Below are 20241 nucleotides of genomic sequence, written 5' to 3' on the forward strand. Positions count from 1 at the left end.
GCCGCCCCCCGCGCCCCTGCCCGCGCCGTCGCCGCGGGACGCGCTGCTGCTGGCCGTGGCGAACCTCAACGGCGTGGCCGGGCTGCTGCCCTACAACCTGTCCCTGGAGGTGGTCATGGCCATCGAGGCGGGGCTGGGGGACCTGCCGCTCTTCCCCTTCTCTTCCCCCAGCGCCGCCTGGAGCAACGACCCCGTCTCCTTCCTGCAGAGCGTCTGCCACACCGTGGTGGTGCAGGGGGTCTCTGCCATCCTCGCCTTCCCGCAGAGCCGCGGGGAGATGCTGGAGCTGGACTTCATCTCCACGGCTCTGCGCATCCCCGTCGTCAGCATCGTGCTCAGCGAGTTCCCCAGGAAAAGCCCGGTAAGGCGCCGGGCGGCCGCGCAGGGGCGGCCGCGCAGGGGCAGGCAGCGGCAGGGGTCTCCCCTGCGCGCCCGCACCGCGGAGCGGGCTCTCACCCCCCACGGCTGCCGCCTGCCCCACGGGCAGCCCCCTGCGGAGAGGCGTCGGGGTCCGGCCAGCAGGCGGCTGGCGGGGCGGCTGCCCCTGTCCCTCGCCTCTGCCCACCCGCATCTCCTGGCGTGGGTGGGAGCGGGCACAGGCGCGGGTCCGCAGGGAGAGGAAGGGGCTTCGTGCAGGTCCAGACCGAGGAAAAGCTCTCTGACTTTGGGACTGCCACGGGCCGCTGTTTCTTGCCAGTCTCTCTCCTTGCAAGAGTGCATCTTCTCTTTCGGTAGCCCTGGATCTCGGTCCCCGTTGAGGGGAGTGGGGGGGACAGGGACAGGGACAAGCATCGTTTCTTTTGCAAGGCAGGGAACTCGGCTGTAAAAACTAAGTTGTGAGCGCAGAGTCGTATACCCTGTACATCGCAGAGTTGAGAAGATAAAGGGGTCTCCTTTGGTGCAGCCTGTGTGCTCATGAGAAAATGCTCTTTAAAGGTTCTTGGCCTCTCTTTGTGAGAAGGACACTTCTGACCCTGGACCGAAAAAGTGTGATTAGCAAAAAAAAAAAAAAGGCCAAAACTAGCATTCATGATAGTTTATTTCTTACTGGCATAAATACTGTTTGACAGTTTGTGGGGTGGTTGGTATAGATTATTCACCATCACTATTTACCAGGGCCAGATGACACTTTTCAGGAAAGTTGTTGGCTATGATCTGATTTTGTGTTGCTGAGGTCTCTAAAGCGTAGGGATTTTCTTTCCTCATAGTTCTTGCAGTGCTGCTAGATCAGATATTTGGAGCACTAAATTGCCTAGCTGAAAGAGTAGAAGCTAAAGCCTGACTCTGCTTGTCAAACTAAAATAGTAGAAACTAAAATCTGACTGTATTTGACTGTCTAATTAATGCTAGTGTCTGAGGGGAGCTAAACTTTCTATTGTTTAGGGATGGCAACTTTATGTTAGACACTCTGGAAAAAGATGACAGTTCAGTATTTTGCAGATGTATGTTTGATGCCAGTAATCACGTTCAGGCAAAAAAAAAGAGGAATCTTAARGAAAAAATCACTCTCTTCTGTTGTAGTCCACATTAGGGAAATTTGTAAGTAAAATGGCAGAAGCTGCCATTTAAGTAGCCAGGAGAAACAGTTGTTTTATACAAAAGATGATATTTTGCACTCAAAAAAAGAACTTTTGCACTCAAAATGTAATCAGAAAAACAGCTTACCAACTGAGAAGTGTGAAAGCAAATGCAAAAACAAACTTGGATCATTTTCAGACCTCTGCATTTCATATGTTAGATAACAGGATAGAAAAGGTAGGAAAAGAAAGTCTATGCAAGGCAACTCGTAGGCTGTAATTGAAGGTGTGACTGCTGCATGCCTGATCTGAACTGAGCTAGTTTTGTCTAGCTCAGCAAAAAAATATGTAGCTTAGGTTTCTCAACAGATTTATCCAAGAACTCAAGGGTGGTATGCCATAATTGCTACACGTCTGGTGCCAATAGCATCTAAGTTAGCTCAGTTGCATCTATAAACCTTGCAGTTACACTCTCAGTTGTAACTGAGCAATAGCCAAAGCTCACTGAAGACGAAAGCCTGAACCCAGCATATCTTTGCTGTATCTGTTAATATCAGAATTATTTTCTCTTCCATATAAAATGACTCTAAGTTGCCTGAGAACACAAAATGTGTATTAAATGTAAAATAAATGTAAACCACAGTTAGATTCATTGTTCCTTTCCACAGACTTAAAGGTTCTTGCTAACTTTCAATTTTTTTCTCAGTTGGGAGCAAACTGTGCACTGTTATTGAGGCTTCCTTTGGATATATCTGTCCCAATCAGGGTTTTGTTCTTAAGCAGACATTTAAGTTGTCTTCAGTGACATTGAAGCCAGTGCCTAACATTAAACCTGTGCTTAGTGGCTGAATAGATTTAATTTTCTTCAGGTGAAGAAAAAAAAAAATCAGTCCAAAAAGATCACTCCTCAAGTCTTTGTGTATTTAAAAAAACCTTAATCTTATCCAAAGGCCAGCAGGTAATCCAAGTAGGTTAAGTGCCAAGGTTGATTTGGAGGGCTGTGACATCTTTCTGCATGCTGTTCTTTGCACACTCATACAGAACCATTTTAAGGCTGACAGTGGAGGCCATGCCCCACCAGCCTTACCTCACACGCTTCCCAGGATTAAACGTTTTTCACCACCATCTAGTGCAGGGTGGACCCCAGTGAGACTGGCCTTAGCAGCCTCTGCTGGCTTGCTACCCGTTCTGCTGGCAGCCAGGGATTTTGTGTATCGCACAGTCGCCTGCTAGYGCTGCCGTATGAAATGGGTGTCTCGTGGCCCTCTCACCTGCCCTGCTTTACTCACCACCCAAGAGCCAGAGACTGACCACTTACGGTGACGGGCAGGTTTAGAGGCAAATGACGACTGTGCAGGTAAGATGGATTTTGCTAATAGGCCTAGCATCTAGCTTTTCGGGGGAGAAAAGTTATGAAAATTTTGAAGGCTAAGATCCTAACTCTGCTTCTGAAATGTGAAGTATCGTCCTCCCTAAGCTACTTGGGCAGGCCCATCCTTTCCTCGCTCCAAAGCAACGCGGCGGTGCACCTATGGGCATTGCCCGCAGTTAGCTTTCTTCCAGGCATGGGTAGAAGCAACGCTGTAACTCCTCTGTGCCCTTGAAGAGTATTTCCTACTCTCTGTCTTACGAGCAACACTGAAAATATACAAACAGCCATTAGATTTGCTAGGTACTGTCTCAGGCTGCCTGTCCTCAGTATTCAGACTTTTTGTTAGGGTGTTTTTAAAGTAGCAATGTCTACTGAGGTTATATTTTCCACATTAGGCCAGGACAGAACATACACATGTAACACTACTGTTGAATATAACAACAGAAGTATATAATAACCGGATATGCACTGGAAGTGATAAAGCACTTTGTTGATCTTTAAGTAAATCTTCTCTGAGATAGCAGTACTTAAATGAAAAGGAAGATTAAGATCCAAAACTGAAATATGTTTCATTAATATTGACTGTTGCCTCCATTACATTTGATGACATACTTCAAACATTTAACATCCAGAGAAACTCCACAACATCAAAGCTGGGCTTCTAAAGTCAGCTGGATACCTAGGGTTTGTAAAAGCTATCTAGCTGCTGAAGCATCTTTTCAGAAAAATCTGTTCCACATTAAATTTCTACTCTCCTGAAGTTAAAAAAATGAACAAACAATAGTCTCACACAGCAACTGGCAATCAGAAAGCACCAAATACCATGAAGGTACAGCATCACTTCTGCCACAGGCGGCAGCTCATGCTGAAGGTTCAGGATTGTGTAAGTCAAAACACACACGTGGCTTCAAGGATTGCTACACAGAATAAAATGTGACATACCTTTTTCATTTGTATTTCTGTATGTGATTTAAATGACTAATGCCTACTGACAGTAAATCCAAACATTGTTTTGACCTGCAGAAAAGATGTTTACTTTTCAAAATTTACTCGCACTCTAGCAAATTTTTACACTCTTAGCAAGCAAAAGTAACAGTTACTCACTAGCATTTATCAAGCAAAAAGCTAATGGATTTCCTTGCTATTAACACAAATGCAGATTGCATTGAAGCTTTGACAGATCATTATTTTTGAGACAACAGCTTGCAAGCAGTGATGCCATTGAGGCAAAGACCTACTTTTCATGTTATGTAGCAAAGTGTGTATGAAAAAGCACACTTTATTTTTGAATGCCAGGACTGACAATGCCCTTAATTTTTCTCAGAGATGGAAGAGGGAAAAGACACAGATGTTGAACCAGAAGTAAATACACTGATATCACTTTTAGTACTACAGTTTTGAGCCAGGAGCTTGGGAAGAATATCCCATATATAGCCCATAATATCCATTATGCAGGTGGTACTATTAGAAGCACAAAGGAGGTGATGATTGCAGCAGTATTCTCTGAACTTCAGAACTAATGGAGTGTTTTCTGAGGCTAGACTTAAGATTTTTTAGCATTAAAAAGAAACTTCACCGAGCAACAAAACAATGTAAAATACATCTGTATCATCTTACTCCCTACACATCCAGTCCATACTTCAACTGTTTTCCTCAGTAATGGGAATTGCCAGCACTTTCACTCATTGCTATGACTTCAGGGAGGGTCAAAAAAATAAAAAAAATCAAGACACAGTTTTAGGTTAAAATGTGAATTTTCAGATTATGTAGCAAGTCCAGGCTCAGAACAGATGCTGTAAAAAGAAACTGACCATTAACATTTAATTCTCAGTTTGTTTTTAAAGGAATTAAACTTTATTTTGAAAATAGCCTTTTAGTATCAGAGATCCTTGGCTGGGGCATTATATATCTTCCCATTTGGGAAATAACCGGGAATAATACTACTGTGTAACTGGTGTCCCTCGAAATCATACTGATCTGCAAGACACTGCCTATTCTAAGCACCAAAGAGTGTAGGCAGACATTACGGCAAGGGAGTGGAGATAGTGGAAAATCTTCTGTCGAGCTAAATGCCCAAAGACACTTTTTTTTCCCCCCTTCAGGCCTACTTTTTGCACAGAAGTATTTCTGATTAACAACAGCAACAACAGCAACAACAAAACCCTCTTTGGCCATTTTTTCCTAACAGAAGATTGCAGGAATGAAGGGGGACAGCAAAGCACAAATATCTAGCTGCAGCCACTGGTACTTCCTACTGTCATTCCTAATCTGATGTAATCCGAATACTGAAGACTGTACTAGCTACTATATTTAGGTGGGCAGTATGTCTTCAGGCTTCCCCTTCATCACCAACCCTCCTTGCCTCATGCTGCAAAAATAGTATGGTGTTAACTGTTGTACACTGCAAGGGAGTTTATGAGAGATGCCTTGAAGGGGAAAAAAAAAGATGGAAATTGAAAGGACATGCACACAAATGTCCAGCTGATGCTCTCAGCCAAATGTCTCTGAGAAATTCTGCTTGTAGTGCTGCTTTTGAAACTTACACAATTTGGGCCACAGATCTTCTATAAAGTGAGTCCGTTTACATTACCAGTCAGTGTGAAAGAGCTTAGCGTAACTAACAGTTTTTCTCTTTAGTCAGCTATCTTAGAGAATAGTTAATTCTTTTAAACACAAATTTCAGAGGTATAACTCACATTTTGCAAGCAGAGTTGTTGTCCTAGTATCATGTGAAAGATCTTTTAATTGTAATAGTCCTTGATTTAAAAGCCATAATGCAATATTTGCTAGCTGATTCAATTTCAGAATCGAGGTGAAATCTGGTACCTGCTAACCTTTGTCATCTGCTATCACTTGCACTCACCTGATACCCCACGTTGTCCTCAGGGRCAGTATGGTTGTTACTTTGAGAATGGCTTTACTTGTGCTCCTGTGCTGTGTTGAGCATCATGAGCTATTAGATTAGAAGATTTTTTATAGTTCACTGTCTTGTCAGCTGAAGTCAATCTATCTATTATCTTTAAATTGATAATGACGTGTTGAAGGGAAAGGAGCCCTTGTTCATATTCTGTTTGTGATCAGAGAGCCCATAAGTTTTCTGAAAGTGATGTTGCCATAATGTTTGGAATTTGTAGTGACATCTAATATATTTTGGGGGTTTTTCCCTTGTTTAGTGCCTTAGCTCAGGTTCTGTTTTCTCTACAGTATTACACACTTGATATAGCAAGAAGTCATCCTTATCTGTCCCCCCAAAATGTCAGAGTCATGGTAAACATCACTTGAAACACCATTAGAGGATGACCACTCATTTTAGTTCTTGGCTGAAACAGAACATTGCAGCCTAATTATGCATGATGACTTCTTTAAGTATAACCCCTCCATCAATAAACTTTGCATTCACAGACACGCAGGACAATGGAAGGAAAATGTGGAACTATTCTTTTTATTCCAGCTACAGTTCATTGTGAATGCAAAAGATCTTTTTTTCAGAATGCCAAAAGTGATGAGAATATATTGGGTTTCAATTTTCTCTTTGGATCCTTAATTTTAACATACCATTTAGCTGGAAGTAACCAGAACTTTGTGGGGGTGAACTTTTCTAAGTAGCACCTCTAAGTACTATTGTCACCCTCTCTTATTTGGAAAGAAAGCCCCTCAGAAACCCATTGAATTTGCTGTCCTGTTACTGGGTTTCTGAATGAAGGGATTTTGCAGCTTGCCATGTGACTTTTGGCATGATATATGCATGATAAATGTCTGTGACATTTTGAATTGCAAGGATTTATTACTGCTCAGTTGTTTTGTTGCTTATGGAGGTACACATGTGCCATACTTAGAGGTGGAAAAATATTTTCAAGAGTATTAATTCAAGATTTGAAGTTATTTGTAATACTAGAAAGTTATTTGCATTCCTTACCACCCAAATTACTATGAACTATTTCAGAAGGCTTCTTAAACTCCACTAAGTTAGCTTTGCTTCAATAGCATAAAAATGTTCTTATTTTCTAGTATTCATAATTTATAATATGTTTTGAGGCTTGGTTTAGACAACCATCATTCACAACATATTCCCCATCCATAATTTCCTTTACATTTTTCTTTTCTTTTTTTCTTTTTTTTCCTGGCAGTTATTATTTAAGAAAATCTTGGCTCCCCCTCAGTTTGAATGTCTACTACTTTTCAAGTTAAAGGAATCATAAGCACTACATATTGTCCTAAGTCCTTAAAAACTGGATAGTGCAGCATTATTTGAAATACATACACCAAAGTTTCATCATTCAAATGGCTTCAAACACTGAGCAAACTGTATCAAGTACATCAAGGTGTTATCACCTAGATTCAGAACGAACATTAAGCCTGTAATTATTTAAGGTCTCTGTCTCTGATGATCCTTAGGTAAAACTATTTCATTGATCACTTTGTTCTTGAAGTACCTCTAGTTCTGTCAAGTTTTATCAAATCACTTCTTTAGTATTTTTAGTTATATTAATTCCATTTAAAAATGGTTGTAAAGAATTACGATTTGGGAAGGGGCTGGAGGGAATAATTCTCTAGTTGAAGACTATACCAGTAGAAGCATACTACATAAAGTAAAAGACTGTATGTATTGAATTGATATAAAAAAATCAAAAGCACAGGTATTTACTTTGTAGTCTGAAATGCATTTGTCTATTACTCCCATTCCTCTTCCGTACTTATCATACAATATCAAATTCTGGACAAAATATCTGAGCTGCCTAGTGACAAGATTTTCTCATTCCTGATCTCGTGCTACTTTTGTTATGCAGAAAAAGCTAAGCTGACACTGAATTCAATACCTTCTGTGATGCCTTTTTCTGTATTTTTGCAATTCCAGATATTCACAAAACAATGTTTTCCTTGTTCCATAGCCTAAAAGAAATCTTTCATAATACACTGAGCATTCTCTTGTTAACAATGAGTGTTTAAACTATGACATGGTTTAATCATTAACTGTTATTTTACTAAAGGACAGCCATTATCAGAAGAAACACCAAAGAATACTTAGCAGTGTTCACTAAGTAAAAATTCAAATTTGGCCAAGACAATTTGCTTGCAGATACCATATGAATACAAAAATTATGGTTGAAAACAGACTATTCCCAGTATTTACAAAGAAAGCTTTCCCTACAAATGTAAATTGGGGCGGTCAGCATAGCTCTCCCCAAGAATTTCTCCATGAAAGTCGGAGTACCTAATCTTTCCACCAACATGCATAGTTCAGCTAGGTAAGCAGAGCTGTAGAAATTAGCAAACAGCCAAGGATCTTGTTATGCTCAAAATTCATTTCAAGACCACTTATAAAAGTTCTAATCTAGGATATGTTTAATGAGTTATTTATTATTTAAAAACATTAAATATTGAATGCTTATAGCATGAGAAGGCTAGGCTATGTTGATTTTAGTTACAGTTTTAAGTCATCAAATAAAAATTTTAACTGTTATGTTATGTTCTTTTCCTTGTAATTTTTTGAATATGAAAGGAATCCAGGCATAGCATTGCTAGAATTTGTATAGTCACTGCGATTAGCAGAAAAACAGAAAAAACTCAGGTTCTTTTGTAAATTCCAGATTTATCATTCAAAGAAGAATCAGATTATAAATCCGTATATCTGAAGGTCTGACTGAAGGGCTTTTAAAGAGGGAAGGATCATCTTTTCAGTTTTGTTGAACAAGGAAGTCTCCTGAATCTTACTGCAATGTGCATAGTTATATACTGTAGAGTTTATTGTAAATAGCTAAAATGAGCTGGAGAAAAGAGAGGGAAGAAAATGAGAAAAAGAAGTGAGAAAACTAAAAGACATAAATGTAAGTGACCCAGGGAGAGAGAATGAGAAAATAAACTGAACTGAGAGAGAAAGGAAGAAGTGCCCTTCTCTGTCTCTTACTCTTTGTTGTTCCCAAAGTGTAAAAACAAGAGAACTGAATTTTACGTGACAGCATTTTGCAAAGAGCTGGGATCACCAAGCACAGAGCGAAGCAGCTTGCCCAAGCACAGTCAGGATTGGATTGGCAGGACTATCTTGATCTCTAGCTAAGGACAGTTACCTCCAAAGTGTAATGCTTTCCAGAAAAATAGTGAAAACCTCACAGGGAACTGCTAAGCCAACATCTAGGAAGCAGTGAAAGGAACAGTGATTAGATAAAGCTGGATAGGAGCTTATCCCTGCTGCAGGGAGGGCTTCTGGCAAAGGGTATGAGTTTGGACAGTCATAATTAATGAAAGCCTTTTTTTCCCCCGTGATACTGAGAATGAGATCTGGGCAGAGGCAGGTCATTTCAGGGCACAGTCCAACCCACATGCCTGGGGTGCATCATCTGGTCCAGCATTTCAAGAGCTCCTGGAGACGGGCCAAGCCAGTCTGGACACATGCAGTATCAGACTAATAGGTACCCAAAAGGGATTTCCTAATAAACAGGAAGACTGGGAGCAAGCTCAGGCATGGGGACTTTTGGATTGCAGTTTTAGTCATCAGTGCCAATTCTTTGCTTCTGATCTGGCGCTGAAAGTCTATCCATTTTCCCAATTACTCCACTGATCAGCCAAATTGGTTCTCACCACAACGAGGAGAGGATGTGCAGATGGTGGAAGTTACAGCAGAATCTGGAGGAAGATTTAAGCTTGAGTAGGCAGCAAAGATAGATGATTCATTTATTAAGGGAGTCACACGCGAGCAAAGCCATTTGTGCAAGGGACTCCTCAGCAGTGTGACTAAGAGGTTCACAATCTGGCCTCGAGTGCTTCACAGCTGTCACATCAAGCTACTAACATTATTCGCGGTAATTATTGACAACTACACAAAAAATTCCTTATATTAAGAAGAGACTCATCAATGTGGCAAATTGCACAAACTGCAACAGACCACAATATTTTTTATGTGCCACCCAGATAGGATAGTGGGACAAAATGCTTATGCCCAGCTATCCTTGGGACCTGGTTTTGGCTGTAAACAGGACTGCAAAACCTCACCCCAGTCAGAGCTGATGTTCACCCCTCAGTCTTGAACTTAACGATGTCCTCTCCCCACTGAGTCCTTCAATACAGCCATCCATGAGCAACCTGTATTCCCATGAACCTCCCTGCTGGTATATGCAGAGAGTCAGTACAGTACTGTATGGACATCCCTATCTCTATGAAGTATTTTAAGTGCATTATCTGTTGATAGTTGAGAGATGATACTGAACTTCTTGGATGCGCCCCCAGGTCTCTGCTGCTCTGGGTCTCCCTTGCAGTGAATCGAAGCATGGGAGAGCCTTCGGGAGTGGACGGGCAGGCACCCATGTGGCATGGGAATGAACAGGTCTTATCTGCAGTGTGCTGGCTAATTAATTTTTATCTAAAAGTTTTCAGTCACCTGAATCTGCATGGCTGCTGGCAGCAGATGGGGAGGTGGAGAAGGAGGGGGAGAAAAGAGTGAACATGAACACAGGTGCACCTTCGGCTGCCACTAAAGCATGGGAAACAGGGAAAATACTGTGATCATTTGACTGTTGTTATTATATAGGAGAAATCGAATGTGAGGAAATTCAGAAGCAGGCACCATTTTCCTTTCTTGCTACAGTATTTTTATTACTTTTTCCTCACCAGCTTTCATCTGTGATGATAGTTTCCAAAGCTTATTTTACAATGTGGAAAGTATTTGAAATGCATTATAAAAATCTATGAATATGCTGCACAGGCATATTTTAAACACTTCATATTTCCCTAAAGACATACTATTCTACTTTCAGCTTTTTTAAGACTGTGAAGGAAATCATTGCCCATGCTGTTCATAAGACATTTTACAAGGCTTTCTAACTTAAGAGAGAGTTAAAAGACAAGATAGATTTTCAAGCATAAGCTAGGATTTAAAAAATGAAGTTTTGAATTTGTTGCAAGGAGAAAACTATTAGACATAGCAATTAATATCCAAAAAGAACAGCTGTATTATGCACYGGGCTCTCTCAATGATGCTACTGATAAAGCAGTTACATTACATTCATCTTAATAGCCTACTTACTCAAACCGGCTTAAAAAGAACTTTTTTTGCAAATCAGATGAAAAGTCAGTATTATGAGTTCACAGTTTGATATTTTTCCGGTGCTATTTTAGATGAAAGCGTAATTATTTATCACTTTCTCAGCTTGTAAGCCTCACTCATATATATCAGTTAAACAGCTCTCAGTAGAAGCACACTTGTTTTTAAGAATTTACTGTACTCGATATACAAACAGCAGAACACAAGAAAAATAGATCTAAACTTTACCAGGAGGTAATAGCTGCCCTCTTTAGACAGTATATGGGAACTGTTTGAGCTATAACTTGCCTTTTCTTAACACACTAATGAAGTTAATTTTGCTCCTACATTAGAAGGCAATAAGAAGAACCAAAGTTATGTGTCTGGATTTCCTCAGTTCAAATTTCATGTGATAGCTGAAGACTGTAGAGCTCTTAGGGGACAAACATATACCCAATAATTGACTTGAGGGAAACATGTAAATAGTTAAAGCAAAAAGCATTAGTGTTTTCGTTGTAACCTTTAGGACATGAAAGCTTCAAATGTCATTGCACCATGTTACACTTGCCAGATAGGAATTTCCAAGAAAGCTTATTTCTATTTCCAGAGTACAAAATCAGCAACTCTTTTAAGGAAGGGTATACTCTACTGTCATCTCTTTTTTTGCAATCATCTAGCATGCACACCTCCTGTGCCAGTGGCATTTAGTGGCATTTTCCTGCCCCAAGACCCCAGATAGAGTTCCTGTGCCAGAGGGACCTTGGTGCCATATGATTCCCAAGTTCTTGCTCATTCCTGGCTTTGCAAAACTAGTTACACCGCCCTGCATGTCAGGCAAATGGTCTGTTGCTGTTATGAGCTACCTTCCAGCTATACACAGGGGCAGCTCATGCCAGACTCCCATGGACATCCATAAAATTGCCTGCTACAGAGCTGTGTGTACTTCCCTTTGATGTAGTTTGGTGTTAGTGTTCATGAGACAAGGGATGCTAAATTGAGGAGAAGATCAGCCTAACTTGATACAGCAGATCTTATATGTTGTTTGAGTCTGAAATGTAGGAAAAGGTTGGTAGGAGGGAGCAGTGTTGTCTCTTACCTGGCTTCTAGGCTCGTAAAGGAAGTGAATAAAAATGTCTAAATAGTGTAGCTGACACACCCTGCTCAATTAGTTATGTTTTTCAGTGTGAAGAGTAAGGGGAAGATGATAAAATGTGACTTTCATGTTTGTTTCTCAGACATTCTGGGGAGAAAAAGTGACTGTTAAGTAATCACCTCTTTAAAAGGTTGTATAAAAATATATCAGTGTAGAAACATGCTGGACAGACTGGTACACTTTACAATACTCTTTTGAGCTCTGATTGAGAATCTTGCATCAGCAGTCATCACAGGGAAGCTAAAATGATCATTTATCCAGTCACCCTTATGATCATCTTTTTATACACTTGAATTATTTACTTAGTACTGGCTACTTAAATGCTTCTTAATTAACACCCTTTTTTTCATTCAGGTATACCCATAAGATCTCTTTAGACTATGTAATTCTTCTAACAGTATGTATTACACATGCATTATGCTCTATTTTGTTTAATGTTATCTTTCATTTTATAAACAGTAAATCCTTCAATACAGAATACTCATGGGAAAGGATTCCTTCATACGGAGGACTTATTTTGTGAGAGGTGGATGACTGACCTGTTTTTAATATTAATGCCCAGAATCCTCAACAACCTTCAAATTTTATTCTCTTTCTTTTGACCACATCATTTTCTATTGTACTGTTCCATTTTTCAGTTTGGCATGCTCATTTCATCCTTTCTTAATCTAGCCCATTGATCTTTGTTCTGAAGTCTTGTTTTCCACTGTTGCATTATACAGATCCTAAATTAATAGAGTCTTGACTCCAGAAAAAGACCTTACGGCTCTATTGTGATACAGATGATCAGCAACATAAATTGCTCATCACTCACTGTTCATCACATTTTCTGAAGAGCACCAAAAATAAGACACTTATTTATAAATAGCTCAGCCTGCTAGATTCCAGTGAAACAGAATTTTGTATCTTCCCACCATTTCGACAGTGCATATAAATATGTAACATGGAGTTACGTGAAAGTTAGCTGTTTTAATGATGTCCTCTTTGGGCATTCGCAACCCATACAGATTCACAGCAAAAGAATAAATTGAAAATTGAGACCTGTGGTGGGATGCAGCATACCACATGATTAGCATAAGAAAGATGCCTTGCTTGACAGAAAATTGGAGGCAGTTGCCCAGATCATATTACTCTTGTATTCCTCCCCAGAAGTGTATGTTAAGGAGAAAATGAATTGAGAATTCATAGTGAATAGTACATCTGATAATTACAGACATTTTTTCTGCCTGAAAAACATCTAAAATTTTTGGAATAAGCACAAAGAATATAAGCTTTAGGAATGCCTGCATCCCAGAGCCTTCCAAAAGTTTAGGGAAGTGCTGCCTTTCACTTCACTGGCTTTGAATAGAGACCAGTTTGAGAAGTGGTTTTGGTTGCCTGGCTAAGCTACATGGTATTTTTTTTTTTCTCTTCTGATTGCACAAACATAAGAATTCGAGACATACATGGATGCTGGAACTTGCAAATACTGCAGTGTTCAGTTTTGCTGTTCATTTTCTGTGAACATTTATCCTAATGTAATTTGATTACTCCAATGTTCATGAAAAGCAAATGTTGAAGAGTACAAGAACAGCTGAACTGGATCATTTCATTCATCTGAGTATTTGCCATTATTTAAAAAAAATATATATATATATATATATACTCAGACTTCATGCTTTTAAACATGGTGTGCCTCTGCTTAGGATGAGGAACTAGTCCAACAGGATCTGTGGCTTGTAGCTACAATATTATATCTATATTCACGAGTAAACTTAACAATTCTGTCAACTTTAATCTTTAATTTTGTCTGACTTTGCCTTATTTTCACCAGAGAGTTGCCTCCACTTAAAAACATTTAGGAAGCTATCCGCTGAGTAAGATCAAGGATAATTCAGGCAATTCCTCTTTTTGTGGATCCTTATTATGAGAGCAAATGCATGTCTTACGAGAGCTATAAAGAATTATTACAATCTTATCTAGGATTAAACAGAGAAATGGTTTATTATTGTCAATAAGAAGAGGAGAAATGAAAATTCAAACTGCCCATTGAACACTTGTGAAGACTCAAAAGGGAAATTCAGTTTTCTCCAACAGAGGCTTAAAAATGAATAGGAAAATAAAATGGGCTAAGGACTGAAATAGATATTGGTCCACCAGCCCGGGAACACTGGAGGTTCTTTTCCTTGCTTTGGCAGAAATTTCTCTACAAGGTTAAAAGTTGTCCAAGACCCACAAAACTAGCAGCAGCTAATTGCCTACCTTTGTGTAAGCACTGAGCCTGTGTGTCTTAACCCAGCTGGTGAAACTGTGTCCATAGCACTGACTTGCTTCCCTGGAGCTGGGTAAATGCATCAAGCTGGGCAGTGCTCTCCTAATAGGGGCAGGAGGACTAAGGGGCCAAGGCCTGTGGTTTTGAAAGGCAACTAACTGTTAATCTGAGATTCTGAAAAGGTCTGATTTAAAGGGCCTTCGCAGCCTCCTTCCTCAGAGGTAACCCATCAAAGCATCTCAAGCTGAGAGCCCAAGTACTGAAGCTACCAGGTGCAACCCACGTTCAGAAGGGCAAGACCATCCCTGGTGCATGCTGGACCACTGCCTAGCGTGAAATGTGAATCATTTCTAAAGGTATTAGCAGCCCAGAAATTCCTTACAGTGCATAAAAGCTTTTTTTTTTTTTTTGCACAGGACTTTAATTGACGTGAGCAGTGCTTCTAGTCTCACAGAGTGGAACAGGAGAGCAACACTGCCCTTCTCGTGGGAAAATTCCCATTTCCTTCACCGTGAATGTTGGGGGTGTTTTTCCAGCAACCTTCACACTCTTTGTCCAACCCCTCTTCCCACAGTTGGTTTTAAAAGTTGGCTTGTGTTCAAATCAGGATATTCAGATGAGTATGAAATCTTTAGTCAGTTTAAGAATGGTCTCCAGACAAACGTTACCTTCATTTCAGGGGGAGGGAAAAAAAAAAGCTTTTCACAGAAGATCCTACTCTCCATAATAGTCCCTCTCTCCCTTCTTTTCTCACAGCTGCCTGCTTCATTTCCATTTAYTTGTAATACAGCATGGCATTCTGTGTGTTAGCATTAAGGCTTTTAAGCAGGAAATTTTATATGATTTTCAGTTCCCATGCTCAGGCAGAAGGGACAATGAAGTCTCCATGTTGATGCAAAATATCAAAACAGTGGTATAACAGAATTCAGACCTTACAGCTTTTCACCTTCCTTAGCAGCATCCAAAGTCATTTCAAATATGTAGAAATATAATTCATGTTTTGGAAAACTGACCAAGACTTGCATTCAAGTGATAGTGTCATGTGTAAAAAGAGAAATAAAACTGAAGTGGGGAAAGAAAAAAAATACATTCCTGTTTCCTTAGGGAATATACTGGGTTTTTTTTACTTTTATTACAGGTTCTCTCTCCCTGAAGCAGTATCATTTCCTGCAGAGAGAGGCAGTAGCTCTCATCATATGTTCTTGTCAAACTCATAAGAATGGTGCTCTGTCATCCCTTCCTTTCAGGTTGTCTGGGAGAATTAGATACTCTGCTACAACACTTCCCGTTGTTCAGATAGTTCAAAAGAATCACTAAGCCAAAAATAGTCCAAGTCCCCAGGCTTGGTTCACCAGAGTCCACAGAGCCATCATGGGTTATTGGCATGGAGATAGACATGAACATCTTGCTGAGATTAGCGAGACATTACACTTTGATATTTTATCACGACTGCTTATCCATGTTAAAATCCCAGGGTGCATTTCATTTTCACTGGTTCTTATCCTCTCCGTTAGGAAGATACAATCACCCACTCAAGAAGCAGAAATAGTGCATGACTAACTATGTCACGGAACAAATGATTAACACTAAGTAGTTTGTGCTAGCTGTTTGCAAACAATCCACGTGCTGACAATTATATGCCGAAGCAATTTTGTGAATACCTAACTCAGGGTATTTTGCATAACTCAAGATTGTTTCCCAGATCATTAAATTCATCGCTTTTACATTGTTTGTTCAATTCGTAAAAGTAATTATTTCTGCTAGACTATAGTATTGGTAGTACTACGGTACTAGATAGTGCTATACTCCTAGTTCATAATACTGCAATGCTGAAGGATCGTAGCTCAGATGAACAAGATAGCACTCAAAACGAGTTACAGCTGCTTTGCATTAAGAGTTTATAAACCATGAAGTGCAGAGGAAGGCAGTCATATGCAGACAGTTGCATGAATGTCTGATGTTTTCAGATTTGTGGTTATGCAAATCAAGATACTGATTTGCCCCAGCTGCACCCAGCCTACACAGAGAGATTTTGGTCTCACTGTGAAGTGTGTCAAAATGCTCGCAGAGTTCGTTATGTTAAGCAGAGGACCTGTTCTTCAGCTTCTTCATCACAGGTCTGTTGATTTTATTGTTTAAAAACTGACCTAAAGAAGGCATAGCAATGATATAAGTCTTTACATGGGCTGGAATAGGAAGAGCTGAGCTGGGAGGAAGAAAATATTGTATGTCAGTAATGTCAGTAGGAAATTCATCTGTGACGAAGTTTATTGATTCATTTGGTGCAGAGTATTTAAGAGCATTTCTATTCACTAAAATGTGCAGCCCTACCAGATTCTAAAGCACAAAGCTCTTAAAAAATAAATTATATACTTTCAACATACTTTAAGTGATGCTTTACAATTAGTATAGTGGTTTTCAGCTTTTACAGAGCTGTACAAATTTTATATAGCCTTGAGCAGGAGATGCATTATTTTATGAGGGGATGATACTGAGGTAGTAGAAATTTAAATGAATTGCAGCAGAGAAGATAGAGTATCAAAAGCAAAACTAGATTTGTAAAGGCCTTTCCCCTCATTTCCACATTGAAAAACATGCTGCCCATCAGTGATATCCAACCTGTTAAATTGAGGCTGTTACTTTCATTAACTTCCGATAAACAAAGGCAACCCCTATTAACCTACCACAACAGTTCTTCTTCTTCCCCGCCCCCCTCAAGAAACATGAAGTAACAGTACAACTAAGCTTTTGCATAAACAGACATCAAGATCTTTATTTACAATAAAGTAAGTTTGATACTTAATTCAATTACAACAGTTTGTGCGGCTATTCATCACTAGCTTTTTTTTTTTCTGCAAGAGTAAACTTTGTTATTAACAAAGGTTTTATTAGTAAGAGCAGTACGGTGAATTAGCTTTTTTATCCATATCCTATTGAGCTTCTCATTAGCTACTGAAAATCTTGTATTTCTATAATATAGTATGAATTTCCAAATACTTTTTCCAACTCTATACGATTTAGTAGTACATGTTTGGGTGCATATATTGAAGGGAGGGGGAAGTTGAAAGACACTTTCAGCAAGATTTTAGAGAGAGAAAAGGCCATTCCATTACTCACACCCCAGCTCAGGAGGTTGTGCCCAGGAGGGGTGGGGATCCGCATTTGCCCTGTTGCACTACTGCAGGCTCCAGCAGGCCTGTGCCACCCACCACTACCAGCTCAGAAAGCTACAGCAAACTGGACAGATTTTCTCTTTCCTGACCGTCAGTCCCTGTCTAAGTCAATGATGCCTCCCAAAAAATTAGCTGTGGTCCCCCAAGGCAACACATTCAAGAGGAGGCAGCACACCTACTTGCCATGTAATGGCCTGCAGTCCCAGACACCCAGAGAGCTCCAGACATTTTACAGAGCCACTTGAGTGACCGACCCCAAAACAGACAAACTTAAACTATCCCATCTGCTCAGCTTCCTGGGTTCCCACCTGGGGACCATGCCAGAAAATGGAGTCAGTTTTTCCCCATCCTTCCTCTCATTCATTCATTTTTCCTCTTGCATGTGTCACCAGTTCTCCAGGAAAGCCTCTTCCTGATAGAGGTGCTTTACGCTGATCTTCAGCCTTAGCATGTGCTGCAGCGTGTCAGCCTCTCTGCTGCTGAGCTTACCCCGAGGCCAAATATCACCACGGCTGGAGCTGAACACAGGCTGCGCAACCACACGSAGGGAGGGCGGTAAAGGTTACTTTAGAGCTGGAAAAGCACGGAGCCCAGCTACACAACGTGTGGCCATCCTCAAGGGCCGCTGCCCCCAGTGGTGAATTGTTCATATGGTGCAGAAAAGGTACCTGCAGGCGAAAGTTGATGGGCTTCCCCTCCTGATGGTATAGTATTGGAACTGACTGTACTTGCTACAGGCGGAGCTGCAGGAAAGGAGAGTTACATTTGTTTGACCTGTGCGGTGTCTTGTGATTAGTGCTAGCTTCTGGCAAGTGATCATGTCAGACAGCAATACAAATCTTCGGTGGAGCCATGTGGTCCCATCAAGCATGGGATGCTGCATTCCCCAGAGTGCATTGTCACATACTTGTCTTCAGTCTGTGCCCACTGTCACATGCTGCATACTTGGGGATGGACACATTACCTAAAGGCTACATTCTCAGAGGAAATCTATTACCATTGCTTCACTGCGTCCAAACTCAGTGGCCAGTGCAAAGAAGGAATAAGTATCATTCATATTTTGCAGTGATTTACAAACTCCATGCAATCACTTGGTCATTGGTCTAAATATCCACTCTGAGTGTAGGGTAAAACAAAACCTGGTAGCTGTAATCCATTGAGATATTTATGCACAAAATAGAGCTGATGGCACTTTTGAACATTCAGATGAGAAATGAAGATTAAGTCACAACAAGGAGCTGTAAATATTCACTCGATGGTCTCACACATTGTAAATCAAAGGCCAAAACAGTCATGGTGGGTTTTGGTGTACTCTGCCTAACTCTAGGCATATTACTCAGTGAAACCACTTTGCATCTTTTTGTTCTGTATAGTTTCTGTTACAGTGAGGTCTGTTTTCATGACTGTGTACCCAAGACTCTACTGGAGTACAAAAGATAATTATTAAGTTCCTTACCCATTTAAAACTAATGAGGAAATCACAGCACTCAAATGCTTGCAGACATCAGGTCCTGATGAGACAAGAATCAGGGAATCAATTAACACTACTCAGGAATGAGAGACTGGTGTATTATACATACCACAATGTACTGCAGTGTACAAATGTCCACATTATTTTAGCAATAACCTGTAGAATGCCTGATTGTTACTTCATACATTCTTTTATGTAGTGAGGCAACTGTGTCTAGCAGTGAGAGAAATGGGAATTTTGAGCCCTAGGTTCTTTTTCTGTCAAAATCTTGGTTTCTCTAAAAATCTTGATCTCTCCCTGTGTAAAAAGATGTGAAATATTTATCTTGCTTTAAGCTTTAATAGTTCGAGGGCAAACAGCCATTTCACAAAGGAGTGAGAAAACTGGATCTGCTAGAGAAAACTGGTTTTCTTACACCTTGTACTCTTCTTCATTTTGCTCCCTTCCACAATGCACTTCAGCAGGGGTTATCCCCATTTTACAGTGAGGCAGCAATTACAGGARTTTACTCGCTAAGGAAGTGCCAGGCGAGAGAGGGATTTGACACTGGATCACCCAGATCCTACATTCAACATCCCCCTACTGCCCCTTCCTCCTCCTCTCCCTGTGTGCCTCGGTAACAAGCTCTGCACAGTCAGTCACCCACTTTTGTGCCTATTTGCTATATGTTTTATTGGAAATTCAAATGCTTCTGCTTTTTGGAGGGAGTAGGCATCTTCTGATTGTAGGATCATGCCTTATTTTTTGTTTCACGTGCCCCCCAAAAGAAATTTGCTAACAGCACCACAAAAGTTCTAAATTGCATGGTTGCCTTTTTGATTTTTAAAACAGGAGATTACTTCAGGGTTGGGAAGGAAAAATAAGGAGCAATGGTTAAAAATTTAAAGTGAACATTAGTCAAATCCTTGTCTTCTTGTGAAAAATTGTGAACGGGAGTGCCGGGAGCGGGCAGACTTCACTTGTCCAAGGGCTGGTTTTTGGTTTTCGGCTTTTGTTTCCCCCTCCTGAAGTAATCGCTGGTGTCTAGCGGGCAGCGACCCCGCTTCCAGGAAAGCCCCGTCCCCGCGGCGGCGCGGGCTGCGCGGGCGGCACCGTGAGAGCGGGCAGGGATTTGGGGCGGGCGCGGCGCGCCACCTACCGGCGCCCGGCCCGGCCCGGCCCCTCCGCGGCTGCCGCTCGCTGCAGCCCTCGGGGAAGTGGCTTCGGCGGAAAGGAGCACTTCTACTGCTGGCGCCTTCTGCCCTGGTGGGAGACTGAGAACGAGCTGCTTCCCCCTCCCTTCCCGCGACT

The 20241-nt window shown here is 40.9% G+C and overlaps 1 protein-coding gene across 1 annotated transcript in view; it reads left to right on the top strand.

Moving 5' to 3' along the window:
• Positions 1–25: 25 nt before the first annotated feature.
• The window catches only part of GRIN3A (glutamate ionotropic receptor NMDA type subunit 3A), a 79386-nt gene continuing 59170 nt past the window's right edge, over positions 26–20241 (top strand). The window contains exon 1 of the mRNA XM_026078730.1: positions 26–361. Coding sequence (XP_025934515.1) covers positions 116–361 — 246 coding nt within the window. The 5' untranslated portion in view covers positions 26–115. The remainder of the gene's footprint in view (positions 362–20241) is intronic.

This window comes from Apteryx rowi, unplaced genomic scaffold, assembly GCF_003343035.1.
Source record: "Apteryx rowi isolate R43461 unplaced genomic scaffold, aptRow1 scaffold_484, whole genome shotgun sequence".
NCBI lineage: Eukaryota > Metazoa > Chordata > Aves > Apterygiformes > Apterygidae > Apteryx > Apteryx rowi.